Source organism: Nicotiana tabacum, chromosome 13 (assembly GCF_000715075.1).
Source record: "Nicotiana tabacum cultivar K326 chromosome 13, ASM71507v2, whole genome shotgun sequence".
Lineage (NCBI taxonomy): Eukaryota > Viridiplantae > Streptophyta > Magnoliopsida > Solanales > Solanaceae > Nicotiana > Nicotiana tabacum.
This window is the reverse complement of record NC_134092.1, coordinates 107,263,725-107,278,152: the sequence shown is the minus strand read 5'-3', so window position 1 is coordinate 107,278,152 and position 14,428 is coordinate 107,263,725. Positions and strand designations below refer to the sequence as shown.

Genomic DNA, 14,428 nt, shown 5'->3' with positions numbered 1-14,428 from the left:
TTGCTAAGTTTAACTTACAAAAAGTGCCAAGTTTAAGGTGCTATCTAGGTATTTGACCCTTTTTTAAAAAAAAAAAATTAAAAGTACTTGAAACCTAAGTTGCTTGGACTCGGGTGCGGGTATCCGATACGGGGACGGATTCGAGTATCGAATTCAGCAAAATCTAAATTTTAAGATTCGGGGGTGCGGATCCGAATATGGATACGGGTGCGGGAATTCGGCTTATAAAAAATAGAGCTTTAAAAATATTGTAAATTTTGAGAGATATTCTGCGAAAAACTTACATGAATATTGTAGAATTCAATCTTTCATTCTCCAAGATGGACATTATTTTTTCATTGTCCTAAATCTGTTTTATTTTTTATTTTGAAAAATCAAATCTCAATTTTTCTTCCAAATTTGTCGATGGACTCCGGTCAAAGTGTCCGAAGTCAGTTGACCGAATCCGACACGTATCCCGTCCTTGTCCCCGTCCCCGTCTCGTATCAGAACGGGGATGACACCAAAATCGAATAGTTCGCGCAACTTAGCCGGAAACAAACTTTAGAAAAATCATTTCACATTATTTTTGTGAAGCAAGAGATTATTTGGTAAAATTACTAATCCAAATTTGAAACAAAAAGGACATAGTCCTTTCGGGCTTTAACTTTACTCACAAGTAACAAGTAATAATACGTGATAACATTCCACACGCTTGCAAACTTTTTTTCTGAAAATAAGTTCAATATACAATTGAAAATAAGGCAAATACTTTCCTATTTGTCTTACCTTCGTCTTATTCAAACCACAGACAGTGCACCTCTTTGATTTCTTTTGACATTTGCATTTACTAAATATGCAGCCGATAATTAGGAATAGCCATTAGATGTTGAGCTTTAGCTGTTACTAAACCAAATTTCTCAGTCATGTCAATATCTTTTGGCACCATACCATTTGGTAACTCCCAATCAAAGCAATGAACTAATTGTGCTACGACCAAACGAACAATGGTGAGTCCTAATTGCAAACCAGGGCAACTTCTTAGCCAAATGGTAAAAGTTGAAAATTTTGTCCTCGAAGATCGATGTTGCTTCCTTGAAACCTCTCAGGTTTGAACTTTTCTGGCTCAATCCAAGTGTCTGAATCCCTCCCTATTGCCCAGACATTAACCAAAACTCGGGATCCTTTAGGTATGTGAAAGCCATCAACTATGCAATCTTCAATGGACTCGTGGGGAAGCAATAAGGGTGCAACAGGATGCAGCCTAAAGCCTTCTTTTATGACCATATCTAAATATTGTAGGTTTTCTAAGTCTGATTCTTCCACCCTTCTGTTTCTACCAACTACTTTTTCCAACTCTTTTTGGAGTTTCTTCATCACATCTGGATGCCTAAAAATTTCTGATAATATCCATTCAATTGCTGCTGATGAAGTATCCATTGAAGCTACCAACAAGTCCTGTATTAAGTGCACTTACATGAGTACACTCAGTGGCGAAGCCAAGAACTTCATCCAGGGTATTCAAATTTGAAAGAAGTTAAAAAAATCTCTGATAAAGGGTGTTCAATATATATTATATACCACTAAAATCTAATATTTTAGCTATATATACCGTGTAATTTTTCGATGAATGATGGTCAGTTGACCACCCTTGGAACTACGTAGCTTCGCCACTCAGTACGCTACTAAAAAAAGGAGTAAAAAATAAAGAAGACCGGGCGACTGTGCAAGCTAGAACCCGACTGGGTTTTGAAACATCTAACCAATTGCGTCATTCAACCTTTTTGGAGCATAAGTGACAACAGTAAATATTATACCAATTTTAGAAAATATGTACATAAAATATCTAATTTTACGAAAAGACCATAGGTTCACATGCCCTATAGTCACCCTTTAAATTTGCCCATGTATACGTACCATTATGCTTCAGTTAAGGGTGTATTTAGATGATTTTGAAGTATACACAAAAATAGAGCTCGCAAATTTTGAGAAATTGTTAATAGTTGTGACCAGAGATCAATATCTAAATTAATAGACACAAGTAACTACTTTAATTTCTTTAACCTAATTGGTGAAGTGATAGAAAATATAATGATCAATCATTGATGGAAATCGCCCAAGTCTTAGGAAACTGTTATAAATCAACTGAAGCTCCTAGTTTTGCAGCATGTTATACATTTCCAAAAGATACGTAATTGTAACATCTACATACTAGATTCGAAGCAATCAGGATTGGAATTTGTGTAAAGAAAATGAATATTCTATTGTTAAATTTCCCCCTTTCTTGAAGCAAAATGTGCAATTCTAATCCTTTTCAAAATGTGCAACCCCATTGGAAGATATCGAAATCTCATGGAGCTAAAGCCTTGACGTTGAGGCTTTTGTGCCATGGATGCTCTACACCTTAAGATATTTGCTCTATGAGTCATATACACTCTATATGTACAAAATGGGGAGAAATTCAAAAATAGCCAGATTTACATGTGGTAATTGAAAAATAGCCACAATTTGAAAAATAATCGAAATTTAGCCACTTTTCATGTAAAGATAAATCTGAACGAAAACACTGTTTAAAATTCGAAAAATATTCCAGCATAATATACTATACTGGAACTCCAGTATAATATGCTGGAGTTCCATTATAATATACCGATGCGGCATAATATGCTGGAAGTTCATACACAAGTGATCCAATCTCCAGTATATTATGCTGGAACTTTCCACGTGTTGGAGTTCCAGCATAATATACTCGAAGTTCATACACATATGCACCAATCTCCAGTATATTATGCTGGACCGGTCCGTGTTGCAGCAAAATAGTGGCTATTGTTCAATAACTTTGCAAACGCTAATTATTTTTGAATTACTAGTCCGAAAACTGACTAGCCCGTGCTATTTTTACTACAAAATGTTGTTCTTCATATAAACTCGGATGGGCTGGAATGAGCCGGGCTAGGGTGAGCTCTGTCGGCCCGATTTTGAGTCGGGCCGAACTGCTCCTAATTAGCCGGGTTGGGGGCTGATCTTTTTAGAGGAAAAATGTGTCTAGCACAACCCCTATCCTATACCAATTTAGGAGAACTTGTAAATTGAATAGAAAATAATTATTTTTCTCGTAATTGGCTAGGCCAAACCACCTTACATGCAAATCCAGTTCTGCAGTGGGACGAGACCCGAACTAGCACCTAGGCTGGTCTATCAGGTCCAGTGCCTTGTTCGGCCCAACCCTCTCCTCGGTACCCCCACGCAGCTCTCCCTTGGGCCCAATAAGGCTATTCCGGTTTGGATTTTTACCAGGCTGACCAGCCACCTAACAGGCTTAGGTGCCTTATAATAAGATTATGTGCGTATTTTGCTAAAGTTAATTTGTAAAAGCATATCTATATTTCTGTTATAAGATTCTACTTGAAAATCTATATTTCTGTTATAAGATTCTATCATGATTTCAAGTAAAAATAGTACGGGCTATTTTGTTAAAGTTTGTAAAAGCATATCTATATTTCTGTTATCAGATTTTAATTTGTTTTCAAGTAAAAATAGTACGGGCTAGCCAATCCAATTTTTGGCTAGCCAATTTTTGGTTGCCTATGATGTTTTCATTGCATTTTTCCTCCTAAGCAGAAAAAAACCATGTACGTGAACTGCGTGCCTACTATCATAGTTTAAGGCAAACAGAAAATGAATAAGTAATTATACTGAATCTAATGAACATTACCAGCAAAACAGCTTTGACATGGCAACGATCGAACTCGAATTCAGCTTCTCCAGATTGCATAATTCCCATCAGTGTATCAACAATATCACTAGTTTGCTTCTTCTCATCAGTGGATAAACGAACATGTTCGTCAATAACATTCTCCAAAAACTCATCACAACTCTTAGCTACTTGTTTCATTCGACGAGCCAATCCTTGGAGATCAAGAAAACGGAGAAAAGGAAATAATTCAGCAACATTTGGCGTTGCTGCTATATGCGATGTCTCTTGAATCACCCCTTTGAAACCCTTATTATCCTCACCGATATTATACTTTTTCCCAAATACCATAAGACAAGCCATGTCGGCGCTAAGATATGCAACTTTAGCACTAAGATCAACTTCATCTTGATTCAATGCTGCATTTTTGAGAAAATTCACGAGAATTTCAAGCTCTTGTTTTCTCATAGGTTGAAATGAATTGATCTTGACACGGCTTAGCAATTGTAGAGTACATAATTTACGCATGTTTCTCCAATATGGACTGTATTTGGCCATGATCAGATTTCTTTGATTATAAAAAATATAATGACAAGCTGCATGATATGGTCTACTTGCAAAAATTAGGTCATGCTTTTTCAATAATTGTTCTGCAGCATGAGGAGAGGAAGCAACTATAGTAGGAACAAGACCAAAGCGGATGGTCATAATAGGACCATATTTCTTGGCTATTTTATAAAGATCTTGGTGAAGATTTTCACCTATAATGTGAAGATTCCCGAGAAGTGGAAGCCCTCTTGGCCCCGGAGGAAGTTTCTTCTTCAACTTGAACATTTTCTGCAGAAGAAAAGGCAGTGCAACTAACGCAAGAGCTAGCCAGATAGAAGCCATGGTGGAAAATGAGGAAAATAATGGTAGTACTAACGTCTTTTTAAAAGCAGACAAATGATTGTAGAAATGGAGTAAAAGACTCTCACGACAAATACAAAGAAAGAAAGAAAGAAAGAATAAGAAACAATAACTACTACTCGCTTCGTCTTAATTGATGTGATGACCTGTGTGACTGTGACTGGATATAAACTTTTAAAAAGAAGAAATATTTCTGAAACTTATGGACTAAAGAAACTATAAATATTTGTGTCACTACAAATATAATTAAAGTAAATTGTGCATTTTAAAGTTAAGTTATTATTAATAATAAAAAATATTGCTCCCTCCATTTCAATTTATGTGAACCCATTTGGCTGGACACGAAATTTAAGAAAAGAGAAGACTTTTGAACTTGTGGTGTAAAATGAGGCACATATATTTTGTGTGGCTATAAATCATTGCATAAAGGTAAATTGTTTCCAAATAAGGAAAGAGGTCGAAAAAGGTATCATATAAATTGGGACCGAAAGAATACTACTAATTTTAGCTGAAATGCTTTTATAAAATTAGTAAGTTCTTTTTGGAAGCAAACATAATTGAAAGAAGGAAGGAAAAAAAATAAAGTTCGGAACCAAAATATGGTTCGTTTTTGGACTTAAAGAACCAAAATATGTGGGAAAAAAAATTGGCCACCATAATATATATAGCGCGGCATTTCACCGCGCTATACCTTAACGACCGTTTGTCCGTTAAGGTATAACGCGGTAAAATATCGCGTTATATTTGAACTTAAATGGGCGAGAAGGTATAACGTCTTTATTGAGAGCAAATAACAAGTTAAAATCCCTACTTATCATTATACCTACATAAATACCATCTTCTTCCCCAAAAACAGAAGCCCCCCCTCCCCCCACTTTTTAACGGAAAAAACTCGGGTGGAGCCCACCCCCCTCCTCCATTTTTAACGAAAAATACTCGGGTGGAGCCCACCGGTCTAACAAAAAGTGTAAATTTTCGGTCCCAAATCGTATCTAAGGCGTTATCTCGTAGTGGGTTGCTTGTTTCGGCTCCAAATCACCGAATCTTACTTTCAAAAATATTTAAATCGAGGTATTCCGACTTATTTTTTTGTTAAAACTCATGTATAAAAAATGTCTATTAGTTATTTTTACTGTGTTCTATGTTATTTCGTGATTTTTTGCGATTTAATTAACTTGTTATTTTTTATCCGGATTATATTAGTGTGATAAAAATATTAGTAAAATAATGAAATTGTTATTAGTTGTTAAAAAATGTTAATTAGTTAATTTTTACTTTGGTATATATGTTTTCGTGATTATTTTGTGATTAAATTAATTTATTATTTTTATCCGGTTTAGATTAGTTATTTTCTAAAAGATTAGTAAAATAGATAAATTATTATTTTAGGAGTAATTAATCTTATTTAGATGTTATTGTCGTACATATATGAATATGTGACTTTAGTTCCCTGTAGTGGTATCTTGTGCCCGTAATTTTAATATAGTGCTCGTACTTGTAATGTAGTGCCGTTTTAGCGTAGTAAAATATAGTGCCCTTTAGCGTAGTATCTTTGTAGCTATTGAAATTAATCATTTAATTATCTATTAAACCCAAAAATATCTGAAAACGTTGATAGTTCAAACATAAACTCTCTCGAATTCTAGTCAACAAACGTAAAAAAATAACATTAGAAAACAACAATATTTGTCAAACTAAGTATTGTTTTATGAATATTTAATAATTAAATTTTTTATAGTTATGAAAATTAATTATTTAATTTTATTATAATAAAAAATAGGTAAGTAATAAACTAACATATAAAATAGTAAACTAACATATAAAATATAGTAAAAATAGTAAACTAACATATAAAATATTAAAGTAACATATAAAATATTAAAGTAACATATAAAAATATCGAATGTATCAACCTAATTAACAATATAGTAAAAATATCGAATAAATTTTAATATTAAAGATATTGCAATATATTTAAAGATGTTAAGCAATAAAAAAGAAAAATACTTTAATTAATATTGTTCAATTTACAGTAGTCGTCATGGAGGTTCCGCATGTGCATCCCGGACCTGCATCGCTAGAGCTACTGTTGCTACAGGCCGAGCATAGGTCTTCGTACATATGGGAGGGGCAGTGTTTGGCCCAGACATTCCGCGCTATACGCGTAGATGATATGTGGTACTTTCTTAAGGCCCAACCACTCCATCCTCGTATAGTCAGACGCCTTCAGGATACGAGTTTCTACAAGATCATAGAGATTGGGCGGTTGCAGTTGGACTGGTCGTTGATCACGGCTTTGATAGAGTGGTGGAGACCAGATACACACACGTTTCATTTACCCATTGGTGAGGCTACTATCACGCTTCAGGACGTGGAGGTTTTGTATGGGCTGTCGGTTGATGGACATCCCGTAGTTTACCCACATGCTCTCAGAGAATATACGGGATTGCAGTACCTGGAGATATTGCAGCGACTCACCAGTTTCCAGCAAGCAGAGGAGGCTGCATTGAGTGGGGCCAGTCGTTTGTAGTTGACGCCCGTCTGACTGCATCTGGAGGTAATGGATACAGACATTATAGAAGATACACCGGATCTTCATATCGATCGGTACACAAGATTGTTGATGCCGCTTATGTTTGGTGGGGTATTGTTCCCGAACACTTCGGAAAACCTAGTCAGCTTGAGATTTCTTCATCATCTTGAGCGGCTAGATGATATACCTGGTTACAGCTGGGGTGCAGCTGTTCTAGGTTACTTGTATAGGTAGATGTGTCGGGCGAGAATGGGCACCCAACGGGGCATTGCCGTATTTTTGCCGTTGCTGCAGGTGAAAACATAGTCAATTATTTTCATGATTATAATATACATAGTAAAAATATACCTTAAATTTTACGTCCACATTGTATATTAGGGTTGGTCCTGGGAGCGGTTCTTGCAGTTGCAGCCACCTCTACCACCCATCGCTCCGGATGCACCACCTCCACCGTTTCTCCCTTAAGCTAAGAGGTGGGTTGATAGGCGAGGCTACAGACGCGAGGTCGAGGCTCGACATAATCTCCCCTATTGCAGGGATTTGTTGGATTTGCTGGAGGACGCGCAGGTACATGTATACTTAAGTTACATGGCCTGGCTTTATATGTGTTGCATTTACTCACGATTCCTGTTTTTACTTAATAGTTCATATGGGGGCCATGACCAGCTAATAGCTGGTTTGCCCGATTATTGCTCGACTGACCGACTTATATGGAGCTCTTCCGTCCCATTAACGTGTATCGATATTGTCGAGCATCATCCCATCGAGTGAGTCATTCACCAGTTTGGTCGAACGCATCTTGTACCTACTCCTCCCGCTTGGCTTAGGACACATTACCAGCGGGATAATCATTCCAGGGTTGACCAGACCTACGTGGCCTGGCTAGAGGCATAGATTGAGATTTGGGACCGTCGGCATGACCTGACTCCGCCACCCCCTCCACCTGAGCATACAGATGGTGAGTATGAGTATATGGGATGGTACCGCAGCATTACCCGACTTTTTGTCAGGAATCTTGTTCATCGCGCTGGTGGTTGGTACAATCCATATGCCGGGAGGCATGAGGCACTGGTATGTTATCTATTATACTTACTTATAACGTTAACCTAACGTTCCGTAATTAATATTTTATATGTTGTACAGGCTATTGGCTTATATTTAAGGGTGGGCATCGGTCGGTTCGGTTCGGTTTATTCGATTTTCGGTTTGTGATTTTAATAACCAAAACCGAATCATAATAACTTCAGTTCGGTTTTTGAATTTCAAGCCATGACAAAAATAGTACGAAACAATAAAAATAGATTACTTGAGAGAATAGCCAAAAAGGGTAACCAAAAACTCCAAGTCCAACAACAGATCTCTACAAATTTTCTTGATTTTGCTCTCTTTGTTCCACGACAATTTTACTTAGATGACAAATGAAAACGGTCCAAAAAAGAAAACTTAGCTCGTTGCTGTCGCTCTTCTTCTTCTATTTACAACAAAAGATGTGCTTTTACAAGAAAATGTGCTTATTTAGTAAAAGAACAAAGAGTCAGGTTAAATAATATGAGGCGTTGTGTTACTTAGTGCAGTAGTAAGTTGCTCCATTTTCGAAGATTATACCAAGTGACAACAAAAAGTAAACAAACAAAAATGATGTTTCTCCAGTAGTAATATTAGTGCAACAATAATTCGGTTTTGGGTTTAGGCTAAATAAATTCGATTTTTTGGTTTAACCGAAAATCGAACCATTAAAATCGATCACCAAACCGAACACTGAACTTTTTAAAACTATAAATCGCAAATCGACCGAATAAACCGAAAAATCAAAACCGAAATTTTTGATTCGGCCGGTTTTTTCGGTTCGGTCAGTATTATGCCCACCCCTACTTACATCTTTTCTACCAATTGGGCTGTAGATGCAGCAATATACCGGCAAGGGAGCGGCAGCTTTGCACGAGTATGGCCGCTAGGTTACAGATCTGGCTTCCCGAACATTGAGGCGAGCCCCAGATTATGAGCGCTTAGGACACAAGGCTGATTATCTACTGGAATAGCAGTACCATCGTGGGCCAGCAGTGGAGCCTGAACGTGGTCGACGTGGCAGGCGTGCCCATAGAGGAAGAGGTGTCCCACGAGGTCGTGGGGTTCGGTAAGGACGTGGTCCCCAACAATAGGGCGTTGAGCCATCTGTTGAGGATTTTGGAGTTGATCAACCGGGTGACCACCCTGAGCCAGACGATGCTCCTCATGATATGTTGTCATTCAGCCTTTAGCTGATGCCAGGTGACCCCATCAGCTCCATTGTTGATCGCAGGCATGTCCATTATGCGACATGAGTAGGATAAGTATTTTCCTCGTCCCCCAGAGTCATCGGCGGTTGCTGATGATCGTCCGACACGAGATGTGAATAGTGGATGCCGATTGAGTTATGGTTCATCATCGAGGGATGCTGAGGATCTTTCACAGGCACAGGTTTGTTTGTATTTTTCACGACCCAAATACCTAACCAATCGTGATGGCGCCTATCGTGGAAATAGGAAACCCGATATTCTCAATATGCTTTCAATATATAATAGAAGTGAGCTAAAGCAATTAAATTAACTGAAGGTTTACATAATAACAGGGTAAAAACCAAAACGCAAATGCAGAATGATAGTCCGACATTGGGGTGTCACTAAGTCATGAGCATCTAACAACCAATCTAGAAATAGAGTCTACTACAGTCTGTGCCAAATGCCAATACAAGAGAGAAAATATAATAAGAAAGGAGAACCAAGGACTGCAGACTCCGGCAACTACCTCGTAAGTCTCCGATAATCAGCTTGCGCATGAACTCAGCTATCGCCAGAATAGTGCACACCTGGATCTGCTCATGAAGTGTAGAGTGTAGCATGAGTACAACCAACTAAGCAAGTAACAGAATTAAATAAGGAACTGAGAAGCAGTGACAAACTATAAAATTACAGATCATTTCAAAAGTTTTCAGTAAAGAGTGAACATGCTTTCAAATCCGGTGGTATAAGTCAAATCAATTCGAGCTCAAGTAAAACCGATACGAATCTTCCAGAAATTACACAACAATAACAAATAACAACTAAGTGCAAGAATAAATAAAAGCAAGTACAACCTCTCAAGGCAGCAGTCACTCAACTCATCTCAACAACTCATACTCTTGGCTCTCATCCCTCAATACACACTCTCAATAGGTACCTGCGCTCACTGGGGGTGTACAAACTCCGGAGGGGCTCCTTCAGCCCAAGCACTATATTGTTGCGGCGTGCAAATCGATCCAATATTGTTGCGGCGTGCAACCCGATCCAATATTGTTGCGGCGTGCAACCCGATCCAATATTGTTGCGGCGTGCAACCCGATCCATATACCTCACAACTCGTAGTTCGGCACTTAGGCCTTGTCTAAGTCGCGGCGTGCAACCCGATCCATATACCTCACATATCGTAGCTCGGCACTCATGCCCTATCTCAGTCACTAACCTCTCCAGCCCCTCGGGCTCACAGAATATCATAATAATTAGCCCAAATAGAGAATACAACAAGTATCAACAAGAAATGGGAGGGAACGAAGATATAACACACAACTAAGACTGTGACTGAGTACAAGACAACAATTAGCAGTCAATTCAACAAGTATACATCTGCTGCGGGTCCCAACAATGATATCATATGGCCTAAGCATGGTCTCTAACATGAAAGGCAGTCAATTGCTCAAAGACACAGAATAACAAGTAATAACAATGGCTATTCGACTTTACAGTCTCTCGGGACGAACCAAGTCACAATCCCTCAGGATGCACGCTCACACGCCTGTCACCTAGCATGTGCCTCACCTCCCAATATTCAAATCATACCAATTCTCGGGGTTTCATACCCTCAAAACCATATTTAAGACTGTTATTTACCTCAACCGCGCAGAAATCCTACTCCGAAAAGTCTTTTCCTCTCGAATCGGTCTCCAAATTCCCCAAATCTAGCCACTAACAATACAAGATAATCAATATTGGCTAAAAGGATCAATTCCACAAGAAAACTACTAAAATATAGTCCAGGCCCACGTCTCGAAACCCGAAGAAAGTCACAAAACCCGAAAGCCCATTCATTCACGAGTTTAACCATACCAAATTTATCAAAATTCGACCTCAATTGCCCCTCCAAAACCCCAAAATTCACTCTCCAATTCCCAAGCCCTAACTTCCCAAATCTCACCTCAAACACTCACCAACTAGGTGTAAAAATCAGTGGGTAAACACCATTATTGAAGATAAATAGGCACAAGGAACTTACCTCAGTGATTACTCCAAAATCTCTCTCAAAATCCCCAAAATCCGAGCTAAAAAATAATGAAAAATCTCGAAGTCTTCTATTTTTAGGTTCTGCCCAGACTTCTCGCACCTGCGGCTCCATTTCCGCATCCGCGTAGCCACATCTGCGGAAAAAGCACTAAAACACTGCCTCCGCTCTTGCAATCAAGTGACCACATCTGTGCTCTTCGCGGGTGCGGGAACTACATTGCACTTGCGGTCCAAACTTGCACATGCGCCCCTAAATCCGTTTTTCCGAGCATCGCAGGTGCGGGAATGCCATCACACTTGCGTCCTCTGCCCAGATCCTCCTTAACCGCATCTGCGGCTCCTCCTTCGCTTCTGTGGGCTCGCACCTGCGGTTCCCACTCCGCAGGTGCGGTTAAACCAGTAGCTTCAGCTGTAGTTCCTCAACTCCCATCAAGCCGTTAACCACCCGAAATCACCCCAAGGCCTCCGGGATCTCAACCAATTATACCAACAAGTCTAATAACCCGATACAAACTTAGTCGAACCTTTAAATCCCTCAAAACAACATCAAAACACCAAATTACACCCGAATTCAAGTCTAAAAAACTTCTAAACTTCCAAATTCCACAACGACGCCGAAACCTACCAAACCATGTCCAATTTACCTCAAATTTTACACACAAGTCAAAAATAACACCACAAACCTACTCCAACTTCCGAAAATCCAATCCGACCCTAATATCAAAATTTCCACTACCGGCCAAAATCGCCAAAATTCCAACTCTCGCCAATTCATGCCTAATTTTACTACAGACCTCTAAATCTTATTCCGGACGCGCTCCTAAGTCCAAAATCACCTAACGGAGCTAACAGAACCATACAAATTCAAATCCGAGGTCATTTTCTCACAAGTCGACATCCGGTCGTCTTTTTTAACTTAAGCTTCCAATTAAGAGACTAAGTATCTCAATTCACTCCAAAACTACTCTGGACCCGAACCAACCAACCCGGTAAGACATAATACAGATGTAAAGCACAAAAGAAGCGAAAATGGAAGAAACAGGGCTATAACTCTCGAAACAACCGCCCGGGTCGTTACAATATTACTATTATTTATATTTTTTTTATTTCATTGATTAGTTATCAATATCTAAAGCGTTTTTTTTAAAGGCATCATCCCCGCCCATCACAGAGGCCACTTTGTGAATTACTAACATGCCTGAGGCAGATGATTATATTCAGGAGCCCACCGAGACCATGGTAAGACCATTAAATATTTTTTAGCTAACACGTACATTAGCAGTATATATTTCATCTACTATAATATCTCATTATTCTGTAGGTTACTGTTAGACCATTGACCCCTTCTACCGAGCCTGCCAGCCTTACCAACGATCATGCTGTGGTGCATCCTCTGATAAAGAGGCGACATGATGAGGATGATCCTGATAGTGTAGCCGGACGGGATGTGATGCGCCTCAGGCCAGCCAATGCTTTAAAGCATACAGGCTGTGGGACACATTGACATTTTTTATTATTTGTACATATGACATTCAGTATATAATAGCAACATTATTTATGTTTTACATTATTTGAGCATGTGTTTTTATTTATCGGGTTATTTATTAGTTTAATACTACAACACACAAACATAAGCGACAACTTAACATAATTTAAATTCGGTACAATTAATGAAAATACATAACACGTAAAACATAAAGATAAAATACCACACTCAATACATCCATGTGTTTGTTTAGTCACTATCGCCCATTATTCTGCGCTTCAACCACTTAAATTTCTCTTCCAACCTATTTTTTTCTTCTTCTGCATCTTTTAGTTTCTCCTTCACTGCCGCAAGTTATTGTAGTTTAAAGATCTGGAGTTCGTATTCACCGGTCATATTCCAAACATACTTCAAACTTGATTTGTAGTAATCTTGGTTAATGGGTTCATCATACCATTCTTCAAATCTACATTGATTTCCGACCTACCAAGGGGGATTACAACACAACACTATTAATTAACATGTTATATAAAAGATATTAACAAACATTTTTTCCAAAACAATAACTTACAAGTTGTTGACAGATCCAGCGTCTGCGCCCCACATTACTATTTCACCAACATGGCTTCAAAATCGCACATTTGCCACAATAACACCTTGCTACGTCATTGCGTCCATACATTTCTTAATCCAAGAAAAAAGAAAATTTTATGGAAAGTTTTTCTATTTTTTTGGTTAAGCGCAAATAATAACTAAAATGCGCTAGGCTTTTATAGGCAAGATAAAATACATAACGTATATTGGTATAATGATTCTTTAGGGTACAAGACAACTTTTTCCAGAACGACAGCTTTTTCAGATCGACAAGACAAGACACATAACGCATATTGGTGGCGCACTATGTTTCGCGTGATAATGATTCTTTAGGGTACAATATAGCTTTTCCAGAATGACAACTTTTTCAGGAACGACATCTTTTTCAGGTCAATAAGAGAATACACATAACGCCTATTAGTGGCGTGCTATGCTTCGTGTGATAATAATTATTTGGGGTATAAGACAGCTTCATAAACTGAACCAAGACATCTGTATTCAAAGACCATTTGAAGAAACATTACAACATCCATTTAAAAAATGCCACTAACATTTAATAAGTGGTTCAAAAAGAGGCAGAAAGGTGAAGGTAGTTCAACAGATCTCCATGGAACACGTCTTAACACTATTGAGGGCGATAGAAAAGGCACTGACTGTTCATCATGCAATGGATGATCTTAACTACCTGAGAGGAAAAAAGCATCAGTACTGGGATTTATTCGAAAATAAAAAATTGCATAGAGACAATAATTATCCTGTTTTTTCAACAGTTGTCGAGTGGGAGGGACTACCTAAGTTTCTACCTCAAATGTTGGAGTCCCATAATGTTGTAGAAATTAATCAAGTGGTCTTATTAATGATAACGATGAAATACGATAAATGTGTGTCAATTAGAGCTTAGATTACGATGCCCTCGGTCCCGAAGGGTGCGTACACAATGT

The 14,428-nt window shown here is 38.4% G+C and overlaps 1 protein-coding gene and 1 pseudogene across 1 annotated transcript; one reads left to right on the top strand and one right to left on the bottom strand.

Annotated features, from left to right (window-relative positions):
• Positions 1-672: 672 nt before the first annotated feature.
• On the bottom strand, positions 673-4,632 carry LOC107798371 (cytochrome P450 71AU50-like; annotated as a pseudogene).
• Positions 4,633-6,623: 1,991 nt separating this feature from the next.
• LOC142168290 (serine/threonine-protein phosphatase 7 long form homolog) lies at positions 6,624-7,112 on the top strand. The gene has a single exon (XM_075228952.1). It carries the CDS (start codon positions 6,624-6,626, stop codon positions 7,110-7,112), a length of 489 nt encoding a protein of 162 aa, XP_075085053.1.
• The last annotated feature ends 7,316 nt before the right edge of the window (positions 7,113-14,428 follow it).

Bases quoted from the DNA above. Each gene is read 5' to 3' on its own strand.
- LOC142168290 (XM_075228952.1), top strand. From the start codon at position 6,624: ATGGAGGTTCCGCATGTGCATCCCGGACCTGCATCGCTAGAGCTACTG.